We start from the raw sequence: 21,500 nt of genomic DNA, 5'->3' as shown, positions 1-21,500 counted from the left end.
AGGTTAGTTCTGGGCACACACACAGACTCAAGTGAAGTCAAACAGTCAAGTTCTCATTGCAGAAGCAGCAGCAACCAGTTGTGTTCTGTTTTTTAAATACCCAGGGGCCTAAATTCCACCCAATCCCTCTTCACTAAATTTTACACAAAGATCTTAGTGGATCTAGTGCTTTGTTTCCCGTTCTGTGGTTACTTATTTTCTTGTTAATTCTTTTATGAGAGATTATATGAAGGTATTAGTTATCTTCAAATTATACTGATTACCTTTCTACAATGGTAGACTTGATCTGTTATTTGACTAACACTTCAAAAACAATTCCGAGAAGTCAGAGATATATCCCTAGAAAATCATAATTTTTGATCACTTTCATTTATACAGTGACAGACAAGTCACTGTATAAATGAAAGTGATCAAATGTCTAAGTGATCACATGTCTAAGTCGTGCCAGTGTATACTTAGTGACCATTTTTCACATTTACATTGGTTTCTTAGTGTAAACCAATGTAAATGTAAAAATCTTTAGCTTATAATGAGACAATTGTAATACTAATCACAGTTAGCTAAAAAACAACAACAAAAACCTTTCCTTTTTTCTTTCCTTTACAATTGCATTGGTTTAAAGACACATCCTTGAACTTACATCTATTATATTACTTGCATATAGAACTGCAACCTTTGGCAGGACAAGGAATCTGTCCCTGTCCCTGCTTCGTGATCAGGTGTCCTAGAATATGCTGAGCTAGCTGAAGAGCTTCCCATTCCTAGCAGCACTAAAATCACAGGTTAGTCCTTCTGTGGAAGGGGCCAGAAAAAAATGTGTTCCCATTCTAATTCACTCCAGGTTATGTAAACAGTTGAGATCAATTCAGATTTAAATGAAGCTTTTAAGATAACTGTACTCCATTCCCTGAGTGCAAGGCTGAAGTTGCATAAACGAGCTGCCACTTGATAACTCATTGCAACATGAAAATCTCTTTATTCCTGCTGGATCCCTCACAAACCAGCTCATTTTGATAGTTTGACACCAGACTAACCCAGTTAAAAAAAAAAAAAAAAGCAAATGATTTTCTGTGCAGTTAGTGAGTTGAAGCAGCCCAGCAAGTCCTCAGGTGTGCTAGCCCTAACTTGGAGCAGCTCAAAGGTGCTTTGTTGCAGTGTGACTGCCCTCACAGAAGGAAGGCTAACTTGAGGAAGGCAGTTAGCATTGCAAAGACAAACTTCACTTAAAATTCTGAATGATGCATGAGGATTGAGGTCTCTCCAAAGCTTTGCTGTCACTCATTACAATGCCCCTGCCTGCTCCCCCCACCCCCCAAAAAAATCTTCTCTCAGAATACAAAAAAAAAGACTTATTTTATTAATTAGAACAACCTCAAGAAGTATGCATCTGTATTAAATGCTGCTGTCCAGGTGAAAACTGTACAGCAGTACTCAGACAAAGGACTGTCTAAATTCTTAGAAGGTCAGAGCACACACGCAATTGCAGAGCATGCATGCAATCTCTATTTGGAAACTGTTCATATCGACACTAGAGGGTAGGCATGAAGCAAGAACTGACAGACAAAAAAAAAAAAGCACGCATGGCTTCTACTTTTTTGTTGTTGTTGTTTGTTTTCCTCAGAAAACATGCCTGCACTTAGCAGAGAGCAGGATTTACCTAACAATGTGCAAAGAAGGTGGACTTCCCTTTGTGTGAGATTCCACTTCTATTCTGCTTTGTGGCTAGAAAGTATAGCATGCTTTTAAAAATTATTTTGACAGAAAAATATCCCCTTCTTTTCTACCATTCACATTTATTTTTGGCCAATAGTGATAAGTCAAGTGTAGGGGAGCATTTGGCACTATCTAATACTTATACACTACTCACACTTCTTTGTAAGAAGTATTTTACTTGAATGTTTAGGAAGCTGAGACAGATAAATCAAAGTGGCATCAGGACAACCTTTCTTCATTGCAGTTGTGGCTATGATACAACATCACTTACTGCTTAGGGACAAAATAACATGAAGGTTGCATTCAGAATTCCAGTTGTCTAGAGCTATTGTCTGCTGCCTTTGACAGTATCTTTTGGGGTGGTGCCAATGGGCTAAATCTAGTATCACTAAAATAAAGGATTTCTCAAAAAAAGTCCCTTCAAATACAGCATTTAGTTAAGCCAACTCATCCTTCCAGAGTATTTTTACATTTACTTGAACTTGTGCTGAGGCTCTACTCTATAAACGTGTTACAGTCACACAATATTTAGCCTAGGCATGCACAAAGGCAAGGTAAATGCAACTTGGGACATATCTGACACTGTTATGTGTGAGAACACTACAGTAAGACTCAAAGAATCTGAAAAGAACCACAATATGGTTCCTTTTAAGCAGTTAAGCCAAACTAGGTTGTTTCCATACAACTGTTCCTGAGAATCTAGTATAAATTACATCATGGAAATGATCCAGCTAAAAATCCAAACCAACATCAAGTAATGATGGGAACAGCAGCGATCCTATGAAAAAGCCTTTGTTTTACTCCCTCCTCCACAAATATCTGCACTATTAGCAGGGGACCATTCAGATTAAGGACATATCTGTCTCCTCCCCAGTTTGCCAAGGAGGATACTGACATTTTTGAGGTGTAGCAGATAAATGGAAAAATCACCACTCTGATCTACAGTCCATTCACCTCTGAAGCACACTTATTCACTGAGATGAATGGGTCCCTTTACACGTCTTTGATAGGGCTATTACCCTGAAAAGTCCCCTGAATGCCTTATTTAGTTTATTTCCTGGTAGCCCAAACTGTATTTGGGCCAAATGCCTGGAGAATGGGCTTCACTGAGCAGAGAGGTACTTGCATTCCTGGAGTCCAGGAATGCAGTCATCACTGTTGGCTTAAAAGCACTCCCTCCACACTCCCACTCTTCTGCAGATGGTGTCTGTTGCATTGGCACCAGCACTCAGGTGCTCAAATGGTTATCCACAACTTATTTAAGTTCTAACTTAATAACAAGTTAGAACACCCCTGTTTTTTTTTGTTTATTTTAAAGTTCAAGAAAAGGGAGTGAGAGACATGGCAAAAAGAGCAGCCAGGACAGTTTATTTGGCCTACAGCACCCATCAGGAACCAACCTCCTGTGCTGTGTACAACCCTCACGCCATGCATCAGGCTCAAATTTAAGGGATGGGCAGGCAAGGCAACAAAAAGCAATCCTGTGAAAATAACTCAAGAGCTGTATCATGCCTACATGGATGACTTAACTGAAGTCAATTTGAAGAAAAATTAAGTCTAATCCCCACTCCACAGCTAGGTTAACAAGACAGAATTAAACTCTGTTGGCCACAATAAATGTAATAGCTATTATCTCTGAAACATCCTCTTTAAATACACCTTTTAGTACCACTTCTCTGCTGGTTTTCCCCCTCCTTATGTTATCTTATTCCAATTCGTAATTCCACATCCAGAGATAAGAGCTAAGGCTGGACTGCATTTTGTGAAATACACATTATACTCCAGGGATTGGAACTTGGTTAGAATGTAAGTCTGGTTTGTCTTCACTTTCAGGAAATCACCATGCAGGAAAGTACGTAAAAGCTGTAACAGCTGTAACGGATGTTAAGAGCTCAGCGCAGTCGAAAGTGAGCCAAATGCCTCACTCATTTCCCTTCCTGCAGTAGTGAGCGGTGTGGTGTCTACTTAAACTGGGCTGTCAGCACCTAGCAGCACAGAACAGCCTATAAACTTAAACCAGTACTACCTGTACTATATCAGTACTATAAAGTGTTACTATTAGCTACATGCAGTAAGAGTCTCTGAAAGTACTGGAGAATCTTTTACCAGCATGTACAGCACAAATGTGCTGGTAAAACCCCATACAGGCTCAAGTTATTAGCTGCACAAACATTTTACCCAGTATATTCCATAGGGAATGTATATACAAGTATGATTAATTACAACATTTGGCGTTTAGACAGTTAAAACATTAACTGCTGCTTTTGCATCTGGGGATGGAGGATTTGCTAAACCCATACTGGGTTCTTAAGATGAAAAGAAAAGGTTACACACCAAATTATAAGGATCATTACCTGCAGCATATCCATGATCCTCAGAAAATTTCCATCCATTTGGTCTAATTTGCTCAGGTGAGACAGGATACCAATAACTTACTAAAAAGCGTTATAAAATCTGTCTTGCAGCCAAGAGGTTGTATATAAAAGGTAGATAATCCTATTCAATATGCTATGCTGACTGGAGATATTTAGAAGAGTGGCTAATTGGGAACAACTAGCAATTCTACTGGATAGAGAGCAAAGTAAAAAGCCTAGCTTACAACAGTGGTGGTTATTTTGGCATGGTTGTGTGAGTTTTAATAGCGGACAGTCATAGGGAAGGTATCAAAAAAGCATGCCTGCCAAGTGTCCTTTCCTTTTACTTTGCTTCTCATCACCAATCCCATACATAGACCCAGCTGAGCTGGGATGAGAAATAATCCCTGTTTTAACCAGAATTCCACCTGCACAGAAAGGGCCTTTTAAAGATCTTATTAAAAAATCAGCACAAAGCTGAATTGCAGGTTTCAGTACATGGCATTACTGCCAAAAATATTTTCCAAAGAATTTTGCAAAAAGTTAACAAGAGTCACACTTGTTCCAAGATTAAGGTTGCAAATTTGTCCTGGTCAAGGACTCAAATGACGTTTAATAGATTTGTAACTCGCAGTACTCCTCCTCCCTCCCTCACCGCCCCCAAGAAAGTCCTCTCCTTACCAATATCCCTTGACTTTATTTTGGCAGGCAGTAGATTTTATAGTGATTTTGTTCCCCGGCTTACAGTTTGTAAAATGACTTAGAATACCCACTTCGTTAATGTTAAACCCAGAGTAACGGTTTTAGCTTTAAAGGCTTTAAAGTTTCAAACATAATGAAATTCACTGCTAACATAACTATAAAAATGCGTCAAAACCAGATGAAAATCACTAACAAATGGCCTTAAGTTAAATTGGTACAATGTTCTTAGTGCATGGAAGGACTGTTAGTAGGAATACACACATATTTTTTTTTGTTTTAATTCACAGTTCACCACTATTAAGTAAAAGCCAATGAAAAGCCATATTCTGCCTTCTGCTACAAAGGAGTGTGAATTTAGGCTTTGACATCTGAGCAGCTGTTTTTTAATTAAAAAAAAAAGAAAAAAGAAAAAAAAAAAACGAAAAAGCTTTAAGAAGTTGTCACTTGCATGACAATAAAGTGAGATTCTAAGTCAGCCTTTCCTGGTGTGTCTGCTTGTGGGCCCACTGCAGAACCCAGCTTACAAATACACCTGGCTTCATGCAGAATAGTTTCAGTGATACAAACAAAACCACTCAAATACATGCTAAAATATTCTGTTTGATTGATGCAGTGTACTGAGTTTCAAGCTTTCAGTTGCAAACATCCTCACTGAAGTAAAGCTCTCCAAAGCGCCTGAATATCTTTCTAACGCTGTAAAAAACCTATCAGCTCTTCAGGACATTTATCACAAAAAGCAAAGCCTTTTACATTGCTGCAAATGCCTGTATCAGAACACAGAGCACAAGGAATTCATGCCATATGTTTTTGTGGCTTGTAACAAGCACTCTATGTTTATGCATACAGATAGGATTTCAAGGATTAGAAATTATGTTGTGTTCATAACAGCTTGCTCCACTTTGTGTGGATCAGTCATCTCAAGAATGCAGCTCAATGCACTGCCATGCTTGAATATTCTAATTTCTAAAATCTGAGGTGAATTAAGGGCCAAATTCTGACATTTGACTTACTGCACAGGACTAATTAGCAACAGAAGAATCATGACTATGACTATCTAAGGCCAGTAGTCATTATCTACAAATCCTTATTAATTTCAATGGGAGGTCTAAGGACTTTATTTTCTAGCGGACAACCAAACTTCTGATGGTCACTCAGGGCCTGCTTGGGACTATCCATTGTTATTTACCTACCATGCTTCTCTCCCATATTTACATACCTTGAAAGGAATACTGTTAAAGAGATGCTTCTTACCTTTTCAGTTTAAAAGAATGTGCTTAGTGTAATTTACTGATACAGTTGATGCTAAAACTTAATCCTGGTTTTCAAGAGATGTTCCAACAAGAACAGGTGCTACCGTATTACCTCCTGATAGGGATGCCACCGCCTTTTACTACACTAAGGGAAAATTCAAAGAGGTTAGAGAGAAACATTAAAGGAAATGGGAACATTTAAATCTCAGCTATTTAGTAGAATTTTATTGCCTGTTTGAAAGGTATACCTAATTGAACGGACTGTTTAACTTCACAGTGAAAGTAAACAAGTTTGATTTTACAGATGCAATAAGGTTTATGTCTCTAAGCATCCCTTAGATTTTTTTAGTTACTGAGTTACTAAAGAAATCAAAATCAGAGGTAGTGTATGTATGCCTTTAGGTACTTATTCTGTGATTTTTTAGAACTTGCCAATTGCTTCCACTTTAGTCACAACATTAGCATTACTGGCTACAGTTGTCTCAAATAAGGCTCCTCAGGGGGCATTTGATACTAAAGAACTCATGGATATCAAATATACTTGTCAAGTGCCCATCAGAAAAAAAAAAAAAAAAAAAAGGAGAAAAAAAACTGTGTATTGAAAATCATGAAATCAGGTTGCAGTGAAAGTTGAGACAGTAAGCTGCAAAATGATGAAAAACACAGCAGTCATTTTATTTCCAGCTAAGGAACTCCATCCAGGTCCACTAGTGTAACTGTGCAGGCATAAATGGGATCAGATTTTTTTTCCAGCCTCTTTACAGAGAAGTGGCTCAACCTAAAATAAGACCCTTAATTGATTACCCGGCTTCATTCCTTGGATTCTGTAGCTTTATCATTTCCAATAAAAGTGATTTTGACGGACACTGGCAAATATATGTAGCTTACGAATGATACAGCTGCAATCCAAAGAGACATTAGTACCTGAGTGTGATGTAGGGATGCACCATTTAGCCAGGTAAAGTACCTAAAACTTGGCTGTAACAAGCAGAAAACCTGAATGTAAGCAATTTTATACTCTTGGTCCAAAACAACTTCGGAGTAACCCTCACATGTCTGTGACCTCAAAAATACAGTGACCAACCCCACTTTCTTTTTTCCCCCTTCTTCAGTGCATGTGTGCCTAGAGCAGCCCACCTCCCCAGACTCACGCATGTGCCTGTTTTCACCCACTTTCCTCCAACGTGAAGTGAAGCGAGGCTTCCCACACAGGCGTTTGGGGTGCAGAGCCCAAGCCCCCACGTGCGTGTGGCCGTGCATGTGCTCCCACGCGGCAGCCAGACCTCGCTGGCGCCGAGATAGCGATGGGTGTACGATGGGTGTACGCTCAACAGCGTGCGCTCAACTCCGAAACGCCAAGCGAGGGCAGAACCAAAACTCCACTTCGCAGCCGCCACAGTCGCTCACGGATGTTGACGGGGCCTTAAAGCTCCCGGCTGGCAGGCGAGTTTTCCCAGCCCGCACCACTTGTGGCTGCGAGGAGGGAGCCCCGCAGCTCTGAGCGCCCTGCTCCGTTCGCAGCCTCCCCTGGCCCTCGGCGGGGCTGCGTGCGAGCAGCATCTCCGGCAGGGCCTCGCCGCCAGCGCGGGACGGCAGCGGGGCTCGGAGCGGGAACGGGCCCCGGCCACGCCGCTCCTTGTGCCCGGCCGCCGCCGATGAAGGAAGGGACCCCCCCGTCCCCCATCTCTCCCCACACGCCTTCTCCCCTCCTCCCGCTGCCCCCTTACCTGTGCTGCAGCCCCACCAGCCCCAGCGTGATGACATGGGGCACGTCCAGCTCGGTGGGCCACACGCCGGAGGCGATGCAGCCGAACACGCCGCACTCCTCGCGGATGCCCAGCTCCTCCAGCTCCATGGCGGCAGCGGGGAACCGGGCACCCAGCCCCGGGCAGCGGCGTGTGGCGGCGGCGGCTCCCCTCCCGCTCTCCTCTCTCCCTTCCTCCCTCCCTGCCTCACGCAGCCAACAGCGCCGCGCGGGGCCGCCGTCGCCTGCCTCATTTACATGCGGAGGGGCTGCGGCCCCGCACGCCGCCCCCTGCCCCGCCGGGGGGCTCGGGGGGTGCCGGGGGGGGAACGGGGGCGGAGGGCTGGGGGGCGGCTGGGGATTGAGGGGGGGGTGGGCAGCAAGAGGAGGCGCGGGGTGGCGGCCATTAGCGCTGCCCGCCCCCCCGCCTGCCCGCCCCTTCTCGCGGCCCTTCTTACCGCGGCGCCGAGGCCCGGCGGGGCGCGCTGAAGGCTCTGTCCTGTGCCCTAGGTGCCTGCCGCCGCCGCTCCCGCCGCCATCGCCATCGCCATGGCCCCCGCCGGCTCAGGTAACCGTTGGGGCGCTGAGGGGGCCGGTAACGGCTGGGGGCTGCTGGTGGTCGTGGTGGTTTGGGGAGAGAGGGAGTAGCGCTGCCGCCTGTGGGCTCTGGCGGCGTGAAGTAAAAGTTTTTCGTCACAAAACTTATTTTTTTTCTTAATATATATTTTTATTTTACTTTATTTTATTTATTTTGATTGGGGGGGGGGGGTGCACGCTGATCGCCGCGCCCCTGAGGCGAGGCGCGAGAGCTCCCCCTCAGAGCGCGAGTCCCGTGGTTTAAAAGTAGTTTTAAAGAGAAATAACTAGGTAAAAAGTAGTAAAAGTAGCAGAAGTAGCCACCACGCGCTTGCAGCGGCCGCGTGTGGAAAGTGGCTGAGGAAAGTTAGCCCGCGCCTCCTGCAGTGGGAGCGGGGATGCTGCTGGGCACGGAGCTGATCGGGTGTGAGGAACAAGAAGGCTCTTTCGATCTCAAATCTTTCTTTCTGTTGTTCTGTAGAGCTGAAACTTGGCAAAAAAGTGAACGAAGGTAAAACAAAAGAAGTGTACGAGCTGCCAGATATCCCGGGATGTGTTCTGATGCAGTCGAAAGACCAAATAACAGCGGGAAACGCGGCCAGGAAGGACCGAATGGAGGGGAAGGCTGCCATTTCCAACACAACCACGAGCTGTGTGTTTCAGCTGCTCCAAGAAGCTGGTAAGTGTTCTGAAGGCAGAACAAATGCCTGCGTATTGAGATGGTGTTGCAAGCCATTGATGCTTCTGTACTGATTTATCCTGCCTCGAGGCTGTGATGCTTTCGGTTTTGTCTTTCTTTTTTGTTACTTCATAGTTCGGCTTTTTTCCTTCTAGTGCTACAGACCTGGGTAGGTGACTTGGTCGTTTAGACCATGAGAGTATGTGAAGTAACCTAATCCACCACTATAGTTCCTCGTGTTTGTCTGGACATACCCTTAACCCTCCCCTCTGCTACAAAGCCCCGGCTGAGTAGCAGTTGCTCTAAAAGCTGTATTATCTGTTATAAATTGATAGATCTCGGTCAAACAGTAAAATCAGTGTGTTTCAGATGTGAGGGAGAGAAGGGAGCTTTCTGTATAGTTGTATCTACCTCTGTTTCTATGCAAGTATTTCTTCAAGGACAGGTGGAGGTGAAGGCCTTTTGTGAATGGATTGGTGGAGAAAGAAGACTTGATCAAGTTGTTCAGTATGATCCTCAATCACTGGCTTTCCTAGCAAGCTTGTTGTTGATATGGTACAAAGAAGTCTCTAGGTATCGGTTCTAATTTAGAAGGAATGAATTACTTGGCTTTGCCTAATTCTATATGGCCAATAATTAAGCTACTAATTTTAATACCCTACATATGCAGCATGAAATCAAAATGCTAAGGAGCTGCCTCAAAGACCCTTAAATGGCTTTCACTCAGTAGCTTCAGGTGCTATGGAAAAGTATACAGAGTAAATTGTAGCTGCAGTTTAAAGCAACAAAAGAAGTAGGGTTCTGCCCTGGTTTGGTTATATGACAGGCATAAATTTCAGATAACATGCATGCCTTATTGTAGAAATAGTTTGTTTGCTTTTTTCACAACTCTTCTTGACCTACTTTATCAAAGGTAGTGATTTACAAAGGCTTCTGTTAAAGTTTCTCTCCCACTTAGAGCAGAGCAAACATCAGCCTTTCAAAAGCACACATCTGCAGTAATTGAAAACTGTAGTAAATAAAAAAAAAGCTATGAGGGGGATTTAATGCCTAGATTTAGAAGTTACTTTGTAGGCAGTTCCTTTCTTTTAATCATTGTCCTTGAGGGCCTTACAATAAACTATAAAGATGTGATTGCAGTACTGTATTTTTAGGTTCTTCCACTGTCACTGGAAGTGGAATGGAACAGAGCTACTTCTTGAAGTGATTGTTTGCAGATCCTTTGTTCTCTTTTTCTGGCAGATGCAGTTGGGTTTGACATTTGTCTTTCCCTAGGAGTGAGATGAGAAAAGAGCTGTGTTACACTTAAAATGACTATTGGCACCAATTGGCTGTCAATGTTTAATATGTTCTTGTATCTTAAAATCATGTAAGATATGCTGGAGGAGATTCTTATTTATATGTATTGCTGAGTCTTAATGTCTGTTGTCCAACAAATCACAATGATCTAGTGCCCCACATAAATGTTAGACCTTCCTTTCATTAAAAAAACTAAGTCGTTCTTTCCCTTGCCCCATCCTCTTTTGTGAATGAAGTAGCAAAAATTACCTTCTATTTTGTTGTCTTTTGCTAACTCCAATTGCCCTTCACCGTACGATGTTCCAGTCCATAGATCTTCCACCAGAGGGTATATTTGGGTACTGTTGCTGCTAACTTTTGCTTTAAAAACAAACCATCATGAGGGAAGGATTTGCAGCAATTGGATTTCTGACCAGAGCAGAAGGACCTGAGCAACAGGTGAACATGGCATGATAAAACTGGCAAACTACTGACCTGTAGGAAAATAATGGCAGTGAAGGCCTTTTGCAAGACAAAAATGAAGCCTTCTTGTTAGGCTTAAAATACCTTGAAGAGATTCAGTGTATCCCTGAAGTCCAGAGAAAAATAAGATTTGTTTGTGCTTAAACTTAAAGATGCTTTTGAGTCTTGTTTCAGTTGTGGAGTTTGCGTAGTAATGGAACTAATCTTTATATTTAGGAATCAAAACGGCTTTTGTCAGAAAACACAGTGACACAGCATTCATAGCAGCTCACTGTGAAATGATCCCGATCGAATGGGTGTGCAGAAGAATTGCTACTGGCTCCTTCCTCAAAAGAAACCCTGGTGTCAAAGAAGGCTATAAGTTTTACCCACCCAAAATTGAGATGTTTTTCAAGGTAAGTTTCCTCTCCTGCGGTGTTAATCAAACTTAGAGCTAGAAAAACTCTGTAGCATCTTTCTAAAAATGCTGGTGGATAGCAGGTTGCACTAGCAATTGACCTTCTTTTAGGGTTGGTGGTATCACTCGCTATCTTGAAACTTTCTCATATTCTCATCCAAGAGCTGTTTGGTCCAAAGCATATACAGTGCAATACTGGCTCACGGGGGCATGAAAGAGTAACAAGCCAAATGGGATAGAAAGGAGACGCTTTCTGATATATCCCAGGAAGAGCTGTGTCTTGTGAACTATGGCCTAAAGTGCTTGTGTTTTGTGGTTTGTTTGTTGTTGTGTTTTTTTTTTTTTTTTTTTTGTTTTGTTTTGTTTTCTTGTTTTTTTTGCTCTTGGAATGCTGTCCAAACTTGAAGTGTTTTGAAAAATGTTAAAGTGTTACAAGTGTGTTTAATGCTGCTCTCTGTTTTTAAGCACTAATTACAAAATTCTAGTTACGAGCCAATATCTTTTTTATTTTAAGCCCAAATGTACTATCTTCTAATGGTTATTTTTCCATTATAGTAAACTTAACTTACATGCTCTTACCTGTTTTGGTTTTCTTAATAGGATGATGCCAACAATGATCCACAGTGGTCTGAAGAGCAGCTAATTGAAGCAAAATTCTCTTTTGCTGGACTTACTATTGGCCAGACGGAAGTGGATATTATGGCTCGTTCTACTCAAGCTATTTTTGAGATCCTGGAAAAATCATGGCAGCCCCAAAACTGCACTCTGGTAGACCTGAAGGTATGCAAGTACGACTTCTCACGATCCTTGTTCTGACAGGAAAGATATCACTGAGTAGTTCCTAAGATAGGATTCTTGTTGTCTTTTTAGATTGAATTTGGTGTTAATATTTTGACAAAAGAAATCGTTCTTGCTGATGTTATTGATAATGATTCATGGAGACTGTGGCCATCAGGAGACAGAAGCCAGCAGAAGGACAAACAGGTAATGTTTAGTCTTTTTATCTTCTAAGTCATTTGGAAAGGAGAAAGAAAAAAGTAAAACAGTCACTTAAATACCTGCTTTCGGAGTGCTTTTTTTTTCCCGGATAGCAGGAAGCAGGGTTATTACTCTATTGTTGAACTTAAATCAGGAAACAGAACTACTCAGTTGTTTACTTTACCTGAATCATGTAGTAGCATGTCAGAGTGAATTGCTCTGTGCTTTTTGTTCATCTACTTAAAGTGAGGTACACCGTAATGTCATGCAGAACCTAGGCTGGCTAGTGCAATGCTGCTGCAGGCTGTCGTGTCACTACAAGTTCCAACTTTACATTATTTAAATTAATTAATTCCAATTAAAAAATAAATTAGTTGGATGTTTTCTTAAGCTTACCCGTTGGGAAGTTAGCAAAACCTTGATACTTGGTGTGGCTAAAAGCCTTCCATGTTAACAAATGGCTATGAATTATAACATAGATGGTTGTTTACTGAGGTAGTTGTTCATTAGTTCTTCCTTGCTTTCATCTTTCATGTTCATGTATAAAAGAAGTAATTGCATCCATTTCAGCCCTTACTTTGGTATGATTAAAAACTTGGCTCTTTCCACTTCATATTCTATGCAAAGAAAAGGACTTACAGAAGAGAGCTTCTAAAGTAACTACCATTATTGTCTCTCCTTCCTTGTTAGAAATGGCATCAATATTTCAGCTGGGGTATTCTTAATTACGATAGCAAAATGAGTGCTTTTTGTACCCAAAGCACAACATCAATTTTCACATTTGTTTTTGTTCTTTTTTTTCTTTTTCAGTCCTATCGAGACCTGAAAGAAGTGACTCCTGAAGCACTGCAAATGGTTAAGAGAAACTTTGAATGGGTTGCAGAAAGAGTAGAGGTATGTATGTGTGGGGTTTTCGTGTTTGGTTTCGGGTTGGTCAGTTGGTTTTCTCCTCTAATGAACAATGTATCTAGAATCCTGCTGACTCTTTTTCCTTCTCCTGCCCCTACCCCCTTCTCCTCCATAGCTGCTTCTGAAAACAAAGAGCCAAGGTAGAGTTGTGGTATTGATGGGATCCCCTTCTGACCTCAGTCACTGTGAAAAAATAAAGAAGGCATGTGCAACCTTTGGAATTCCTTGTGAGTTAAGAGTAACCTCTGCCCACAAAGGGCCAGATGAAACTCTGAGGATCAAAGCAGAATACGAAGGTAAATGCCAAAGAAATTAGTTAGATTGAGTTTCAGATTGTACATGATATTGTTTCAATCTAACTCTCAATCTAACAAAAATTATTTGTCATTTTAAGGAGTTGTGTGGGTGTCTCTTCCAAATTTTGTTAAACACGACTAAGCTGTTACAATGTACTTCTTCATTTGCTAATTACATAATGATAGGTTATAGGCTGCACTAAGCAATTATGGAATAATGCATTGTCCCACAGCCCAGACACAACTTCCATTACTCTAAAGCCTGAACTCTGCTTTTAACCCAGTACCTGAACTGCTTTGCCCAGGCCTTGATAATATTTATACCAGCATCAGTGGCAAGATGCTACAGGAAGTGTATTTCTGAAATGGGGAAGTGATGATTTCTCTAGCGACTAAATGTTTTTATATGTTACTTACAGGGCAGATGTTGCCGCCATCATCCTACCTGTTTATTGAAAATACACTTAATTTTAGATGCCATGAGAAAAATGTGATTTAAATCTGTATTTCTACCAAGAAAACTTGACATCTCTTTAAAAAGGTGTATATGCTACCAGAGAAGAGCGAAGAATTAACTATTTATGCTTATAGGAGTAGTGTACTTCCTACAGAGGAAAAACTGACAGATGAGCTATGAGGGGAAGCAGTTAAAGACTCAATGACAGTACAGGTGTGGTAACTACAGTTAAAAGGCACTTGTTAAAAGGTGAATTGGTTAAGACCTTATAGAATAGAAACATAGCTTAACATTTGAGCAAGAATACAGCCAACTAAGTCTCCAGTATCTTTAAATGCTGCTTTTTTCAAAAGCTAAGCAGCACTTAGTCATCTGATAATGGTACTTTTCCTCAGAGGCAGAGTAAGGCATGCTAACTTCAGTTTACAGTAGGCAATATCTGGGTTTTAAGGCTCCAAGATTTGACTTAGTTTTGCAAAGGAGAAATTCAAGATAAAACTTTAGTGCTATGTAGCAGAATCAACAAAACTAACTGCAGGCAGAAGAGCTGTATACTCTGATAAAGAGCCTACAAAAGCAAGTGGGAGGAAACAAGGTGGATTGCTTATCTGATGTTCTTCTTTGCTTTTCTTCCCCCTCCTAAGGAGATGGAATCCCAACTGTGTTTGTTGCAGTGGCTGGCAGAAGCAATGGTTTGGGGCCAGTGATGTCGGGTAACACTGCTTACCCAGTTGTCAACTGTCCTCCACTTTCTGCTGACTGGGGTGCCCAGGATGTGTGGTCTTCTCTCAGACTACCCAGTGGTAAGACAATCTTCAACCAGTGCTGTTGTACTGATATAGCTCTACTTGTTCTAGCCTATGTGTGTGTGCGCGCACACTGTTTGGAACAGTAGATCAGTACTGAACAAAGTCTGTAGAAATCTCTTGCACACATTCTCTTTTTTTCCTGGGCTTTTTGCAATCAAATCAGTAGAGCAAAGATTACATACAAATACCCTTTGAAAGATACAATCCTTTGCTTATCCTTACTAAACATCTGAATTTGAAGCTGGAATTGGTATGAATGGGAACTTTTTTTGTTCTACTTATAGAGCTGCATTTTACTATGATCAAAAAAGAAAAGCCTTTCTACAATTGGCTTATAACAGTGCATTATTGCCTGCATGGATTTTAATTTTTGTTAGCGACTAGAATGGATGTTTGACAGCACAAAGGCCCAGAAGTCTGTTACCTCTGAATGAGGAGAGTCATTTGTTATGCTGGCTTCTGGTTTCAAATGCCACAAAGAGAAGTAATGAACATGGGACACTTCAGGAGTTTCAAAACTAGATCATGCAGCTCCTGAGTGCTGAAACAAGCATTGTTTTAAGTTGTTATTTAGAGGCAGTGTTTTGCTTGTGCCTAGAAAACATGCTTTGGTAGGTGTAGGTGACGTTTTCCTTTCTTTGCAGGCCTCGGCTGTCCTACTACTCTGTCACCTGAAGGAGCTGCTCAGTTTGCTGCCCAGATATTTGGGTTAAACAACCACTTGGTGTGGGCCAAACTGCGATCAAGCATGTTAAACACATGGATCTCCTTGAAGCAGGCTGACAAAAAGCTTCGAGAGTGCACCTTGTAAGTCAAACTAACGAGTAACTTTTCTAGCTACACAGAACTAATGGCGTGTACATTCATTAGGGTTCTCAGTTGGATGAGCTGAGAAATTCTGTATCTTTTCTGACAGAAGAAAGAATCTTTAGAGCAGTAGATGGAGTCTGCTGTGTCCTCGTCCCTCTCTTCTGTATTTTTTTTTTTTTTTTGGTTTTAAGTTTTTTAATATAACTTAGTAAAAGATGGGGAAAATAGTATTTTAGTTACCTTTCTGCTGCTCCAAAATAGTGCTGTTCTGCTTTTCAGTGTAGACTACAGCTGATGTTCATGTCAAGATAATGATTTGGTGATTCAAATAGAAATCCCCTTGTTTTCTGTTTCTGTAACAGTAATATTCTTCCATAGTAATAATGTATGTCCTGAACTTTATTAACTCAACAGGACTAACTAAAACTAGTACTGATACTGTTCTGCTTGCAATGATGGTATGCTTTCCTTTAGCAATAAAATGGCAACATATGCTGTATTAATAAGAAAATAATCTGGAAAAATGTAACAGCCTGAAAGAAATATCTGCCTTATTTAAAAATCACAAATATCCATTATATTTTCTCATGTGTGTATGTATGCACATATACATCCCGTCACTATCATCTCAAATGCTGTGATGAAGTTAACACCAGTTCTGTTTTTCACAAGTTATAGATCTGAATGGAATTGTAACTAGGCTTGTTGCCTACTTGCTGTAACCCTGGACTAGTCAAGTGTTTGCCCTTTAAATACTAGGCCAATCTCTAGGACCTATGTGGTGTTGTCAGACTATCCTCATACACTTCAGTAACTCTAGCTGTATGTATCTATATTCCCTCACTCATTGTTTCTATGGGAATTGTACTGAACTGAAGGTGGGAACAAATGATAAAGCACCAAACTACTGGGGGAAATCTAAGCATGATTGTCTCGTCTTTGCACATACCATTCTTCTAAATAGGTACTGATTCTGAGAAATATGCAATTATTCAATGTATGTAACATTCATGCTTTTTATAATTAAATAAACTATTGAATTCAAAGCTGTTCATGGAGACTTGATAAACACAAATTAGTCATCAGCTGTTGTGTATAACTTCATGATCTGAAATTAGGTGAAACACTTGTTGAAGTTTATGTGCTAAATTTGCACAAGGGTGGCTTTTGCAAGGTGAAGTAGTAAACAACATTGCTCCCTGTTACAGGAAGCTGTGTTGCTTTGTTCATAAAATATACCCTTCTGTTATTGTGTAATGGGTCACACCCCTTAGTGAGGAAAACTGGATTACTTTCTTCTAGCTTTCTTGGTCACAGGAAGGGATCACGGCTTCTCTCTTAACTATATGGCAGCACTCTAAATAGTGCTGTCTTCTGCAGTGCAGTCTTTTTAAATTGATCAATTCTCATCTTGTGCTCAGACAAGCACCAGAGCAAGCAAGGGGGAGTGTAGCACTTCACCCCCTACCAGCAGAAGAATGAGGCTATTTACAAGCTGAATGCATGTATGGCATTTATTTCTTTTCTCCCTACCCAACACACCTGGACAGGCTACTAGCTGTGATGGGTAATCAACCTGATGAGCTTATCAGTCACCCACCTATCACAGAACCATCATGATATACCTGCAGCCAGCCCTTTGCATCCCCCTCATCCCCATGGTAGGGGTATGCGTAGTGCTGTCTGCATAATCTTCCACCTATGCAACAAAAAATAGTAATACTCCATAGGTTGAATGTTAAAACCTGGCATGGTCTGTACTGGTGCTAGTTTCTTTTCTCAAGTTGCTTGCTCCCTGATGATACTAACTTCATTTGTAAAAAAAAAAAAAAAAAAAAAAAATGCCAAGCTATGTTAGGCATGAGCATGTTAAGTGCTTCAGTTGCCACAGAGAAGATCATGCTTAAGCTTTTGGGTGTTTTTTTTTGTAGTCTGTACTAACTCATCAGAAGCAAAGCCATGTTTGTGACGTTGTCTTGCAAAGAAGAGACAGAAGTACTAAGAGAGGGCAGTTAGCATTAATGGTACATTGCTGTGATGAGCAGATGAAACTTGGAGTGGCTTATTACTGCAAGGATGTTAACACTTCTGCCTCTAGGACAACTCTTAACAGCAAGTTCTTCCCAAAGTTTGTGCTGTGAAATGCAAGTGCTTCCCTCATTTTTCAGCGTTCTATTTATTGTACTGAGGCAATAACCTGAATAGTTCTTCAGCCAGCACTTGCTGCTGTGGCAGTTGTGGTTTTGTCCAGTATTAAAAAACTATCCCAAAAAATTCTGAAGTGCACTTATCTTCCCCAAAATTACAGTGTAGAAAGGTTAGTGACATCTATTTGTATTTTTTAAATTGAGGGGAATACCTGTAATAAAAATACAGTTTTAAGCAGCTACTGTGGAACCTAGGACCCTAGATTAGATCGTGTCCTAATTAGTAGTTACCTGCTTAACTGCAGAAGTTCTTAGAAGGTATCAGCAAGCAGCTGTTTAGAATTAACAGAAGGAAGTACTCAGGGTAGGACTCATTTTACATCCTCAACTGCTTTAAGTAAAGGTAAATGGAAGCTGATGTTCAGCCTTTAATAAATTGTCTTCAATCATAAAAAAAAAAAAAAACACTAAACCCCATTCTATAAAAACTCAAATCAAGTATAAAAACCTAAGTTTCCATTGATACCCTCCATCTTTAACTCGAGTTTAAAAAACATTCCCCAGAGCTTTGAACATAATAGTCAATATCCTGAACATGCAGAGTTGTAAGAAGTGAATTGAAGTCCAAGGCACAATGATCTTACTTTTATGGGGATAATAGCGTAAAGGCACTATGTTATTGATGTGGGTTTTTTTTGCAAGCTGCTGAAATAATTCCTACCTAAAGAAAAAGCACACCTTTATGCACACTAGAGAAAGCATGAAAGGTTGATTAAAAAAAAAATAAAAATCAAACAGCAGAAACTCCACACCTGAAGTTCCTGCAGAGCTTAAGTACCTCTACAATTGGGTTGCAGTCCCAATCCCTATTCAATTTCAGATCTAAGTATGTGCATTTGAAACTCAAAATCTTCAGAACCATGCAACTGCTTGCTGCATGATCGGAGAGACCTGAAGCCTCTAGCTTTATTTTCAGAAATTCCATTTCCCTACCCCTTAAGCATCTGCTGTTGTCCTTGTGCAGAACCATCTTAGGTCTTGACAGACCGCAACAGCTAAGCCTCTTACTCATCCAAGTCCCATCAGGATACACAAAATCAGTATTACAGCCAGAATCACAAAGCTTACCCACTCACTCAAAACATGAGATGCCCTCCAAGTTAGAACAGTCACCCAGGTTATAAGCAAATTAATCCCTTCTCTACTGGGAAAAAGGGACAAAACTCAAGTTTTCCCTTAGAAGGGTGCTTTAACTACCATGGGCATTTTAGAAAGTTTATAGGAGGTGAAAATCCCCTTTTAGGGCTATTTCAATTTGTTTCCTTAAATGACTGCAACAGGTGCTAGATCATCACAAGGCTGCAGCTGATTATGACTTCAAAATATCAGTTCAGTTATAGTGTGAATTCTCTGAAGGATTTAACTGGAAGAGTGTGCCTTCAGTGTAAAGATCTTAAAACTTGAAGAAGACAAAAGATTTCTCATTCCCTGTGGAAGGTAAAATTCAGAAGTTCTTGAAGAAGGAATTAAGTTGCATTTGTGTGGAACTCAGTAGAAGAACCAACAATAACATCTTATCTCCCCCCCCCCTCCTGATGACAGATGTCATCACAAGTAGGATGATGTCTTCATAGAAAAACAGAACAGCAAATATATTGCCAAACCACAACAGACACTTGAGAATATTAAGTCTGAGTATTTTCAAGGACTGAGTTTTTCATGGGAAGGATTAATTTGTCACTTACAGGAACCCTAAGCTTCTATAAAATGCCAGAATTCCACCCAGCAGAGGACAGTAGGTTGAAGCATCTGCTGAACAGATGTTGACCGACATATGAAAGAAGATGGACTGGTAGTCCCAACAAGCAGTCATAATGAAGTATGGTCTGATATAAGGAGGAAGAGGAGGAAAAAGAGGGGGAAAAGGGGATAATGGAACAAAATAAAATGTACAGTGTTGTCAGGGAAAAGCTAGCCCACTTTGCCAAGCACACAATATAGCTCCATGCTGATAGAAGTTTTCCTAGCTGACAGATTAGAAAGCTCTTGAATACATGGAACCAACGCTCAAACAGATTTAATTAAGAATTTTTTCAAGATGCCAAGTTCCAGAGAAGTTCTGCTTTGATCGGGCAGTGACTATATTTGTCTTAATACAGTACAGCTCCATGGTTCTGTTTCCCATTACATCAATTTCTGTTGTATCTAAACATCTAGTACGTGGTTAGCTTCCTAGCTACAGGTTCATATTCAGCCTGTTCTGAAAATTGTTTCCAATACAAAACGTTCTTTCACCAAACTGTTCTTTAGCAAAACATAAGTCTTCAACTGGAAGTGTAAAGGCTTCACCTACTTTTTCCTGTCTTTCTCCTGCCTGGTGAGCTTGCCACAACCTCACAGGCATGTCTGACTACACTTGAACTACACTCATAGTATCACTAATGCTATTATATTTTCAAATTCATAGTGAAATACTTTTTATAGACCTTTATTCATGAAAGCAGTTGCAGTCAATAGCATCCACAAAAGTGTATCTTCAATAAAAATCAAGGCTCAAATCTCATGGGACACTATTTTGCTTTGTTTTGGGTAAAGGCCTTAGAATAACTTAAATACTAGCATTAAACATTTTGCAGCTTTTTTTTAATTGTAGAAAGGCACTAAATAACGAGGTTATAGAGAGATTTCAATAAGATGATCAAGCAGTATGATTATAGTGATCCTTTAAAAAATACCTCATGTCTACTCACTAACAAACAACCTTTTTCCCATACTTCCAGTGCAGAGTGGCAAAAAAATACCAAAAGAATATGAAAGGACTTCCCTAATTCAGAACATTATGTACCAAGGATAGCATGGTATGTCTTCAAGATATAAACTGAAAGACCTGTGCCAACATTCAGTCTGTCTTGATGTTCTGTCCCATCCCAACTGCATGAAGTGACAAAATCTGATCCACAACCTAGCACCTGAGAAAATCCCAATTTATGAGGCCTCTTAAAAGTCTTTTTCCTCCTCATTCTCAATTTTATCTCATTCCCAATGGCATCTTCAATCATCAGGTTTGTGAAATAGCTATTAGTCAGTAATACTTTGACTAATACATGATGCATTAAGACAATCACAGTAACTTTGCTTTTTTGTTGCTGTTCTTTGAAGTTCTTAGCTTTTTCCCCAGTTCCAGACATGGAGCTTACATAAGCACAGAACAGTGCCAGCCATCTAACACTTCCTCATCTGTTCTCATCACATTTTATTTTGTTTAAAACTCATGGGAATGTGTAAGAACAGCTAGAAACCACATCTTCCAGCAGACTAGGGAATACTCAATTTCAAAATTAAAGGTCCCTGAAAGGGAAAAAAAAAAGTCTTCCATGAAATTGGTTATTTTCCTCTCAAGAAAAAATAAAATCCTGTCATCTGCATTCCTAAGATCACAGTAATACAAAGATTAAGCTTTTAAGGTTGTTAACATACTGAAGCAGAGAAAGGGAGGATCCTCTTTCTTCTATTACACAAATGAAGTAGTATTCCCAAATACTAACCCAGTTCTTTACTCACACAACAAAGAAAATTTATCCTGGATAGAAGCCCACATTAAAACTGATCCAGCAGATTCTGGTTTGCCTGTAATATCTCAAGCCTTATGTGTCAGAAGAGACAGAGGACCTGACTAACAAGCTTGTGAAACACCCATCTGTTTAACTGTAATTTCAGCTTTCAAATTCTGTGAAATGAAAATTTCCTATTTCAAGCCACCTTAATTAAGCACAGTAGCTACAAAAGCAGGACACCAGCAACAAACTTGTCTGACTGATAACCAGTCTGCGAGAGGTACTATGAGCATAAAGATTATGTACATACCACTTAAAGTGCCCACAACCTTGGTCTAGGTTAAACAACTGCCCCAGTAGAAGC

At 40.6% G+C, this 21,500-nt stretch overlaps 2 protein-coding genes across 2 annotated transcripts in view; one reads left to right on the top strand and one right to left on the bottom strand.

Annotated features, from left to right (window-relative positions):
• Positions 1 to 7,946, bottom strand: part of PPAT (phosphoribosyl pyrophosphate amidotransferase) — a 47,070-nt gene extending 39,124 nt beyond the window's left edge. Inside the window, exon 1 of the mRNA XM_084286856.1 lies at positions 7,747 to 7,946. Within this exon, the coding sequence (XP_084142982.1) occupies positions 7,747 to 7,874 (128 nt within the window). The 5' untranslated portion in view covers positions 7,875 to 7,946. The remainder of the gene's footprint in view (positions 1 to 7,746) is intronic.
• Positions 7,947 to 8,125: 179 nt separating this feature from the next.
• Positions 8,126 to 16,401, top strand: LOC311209483 (multifunctional protein ADE2). The gene is made up of 9 exons (XM_084286857.1): positions 8,126 to 8,331; positions 8,821 to 9,018; positions 10,996 to 11,174; positions 11,777 to 11,956; positions 12,047 to 12,160; positions 12,965 to 13,048; positions 13,179 to 13,359; positions 14,461 to 14,619; positions 15,270 to 16,401. The coding sequence occupies exons 1-9, from the start codon at positions 8,313 to 8,315 to the stop codon at positions 15,434 to 15,436; spliced, it is 1,281 nt and encodes a 426-aa protein (XP_084142983.1). The 5' UTR covers positions 8,126 to 8,312; the 3' UTR covers positions 15,437 to 16,401.
• The last annotated feature ends 5,099 nt before the right edge of the window (positions 16,402 to 21,500 follow it).

The sequence above is a fragment of the Netta rufina genome (assembly GCF_964035555.1).
Source record: "Netta rufina genome assembly, chromosome: 4".
Taxonomy (NCBI): Eukaryota; Metazoa; Chordata; class Aves; order Anseriformes; family Anatidae; genus Netta; species Netta rufina.
The sequence above is the reverse complement of the archived record's forward strand: the minus strand, read 5'-3'. Positions and strand labels throughout refer to the sequence as shown.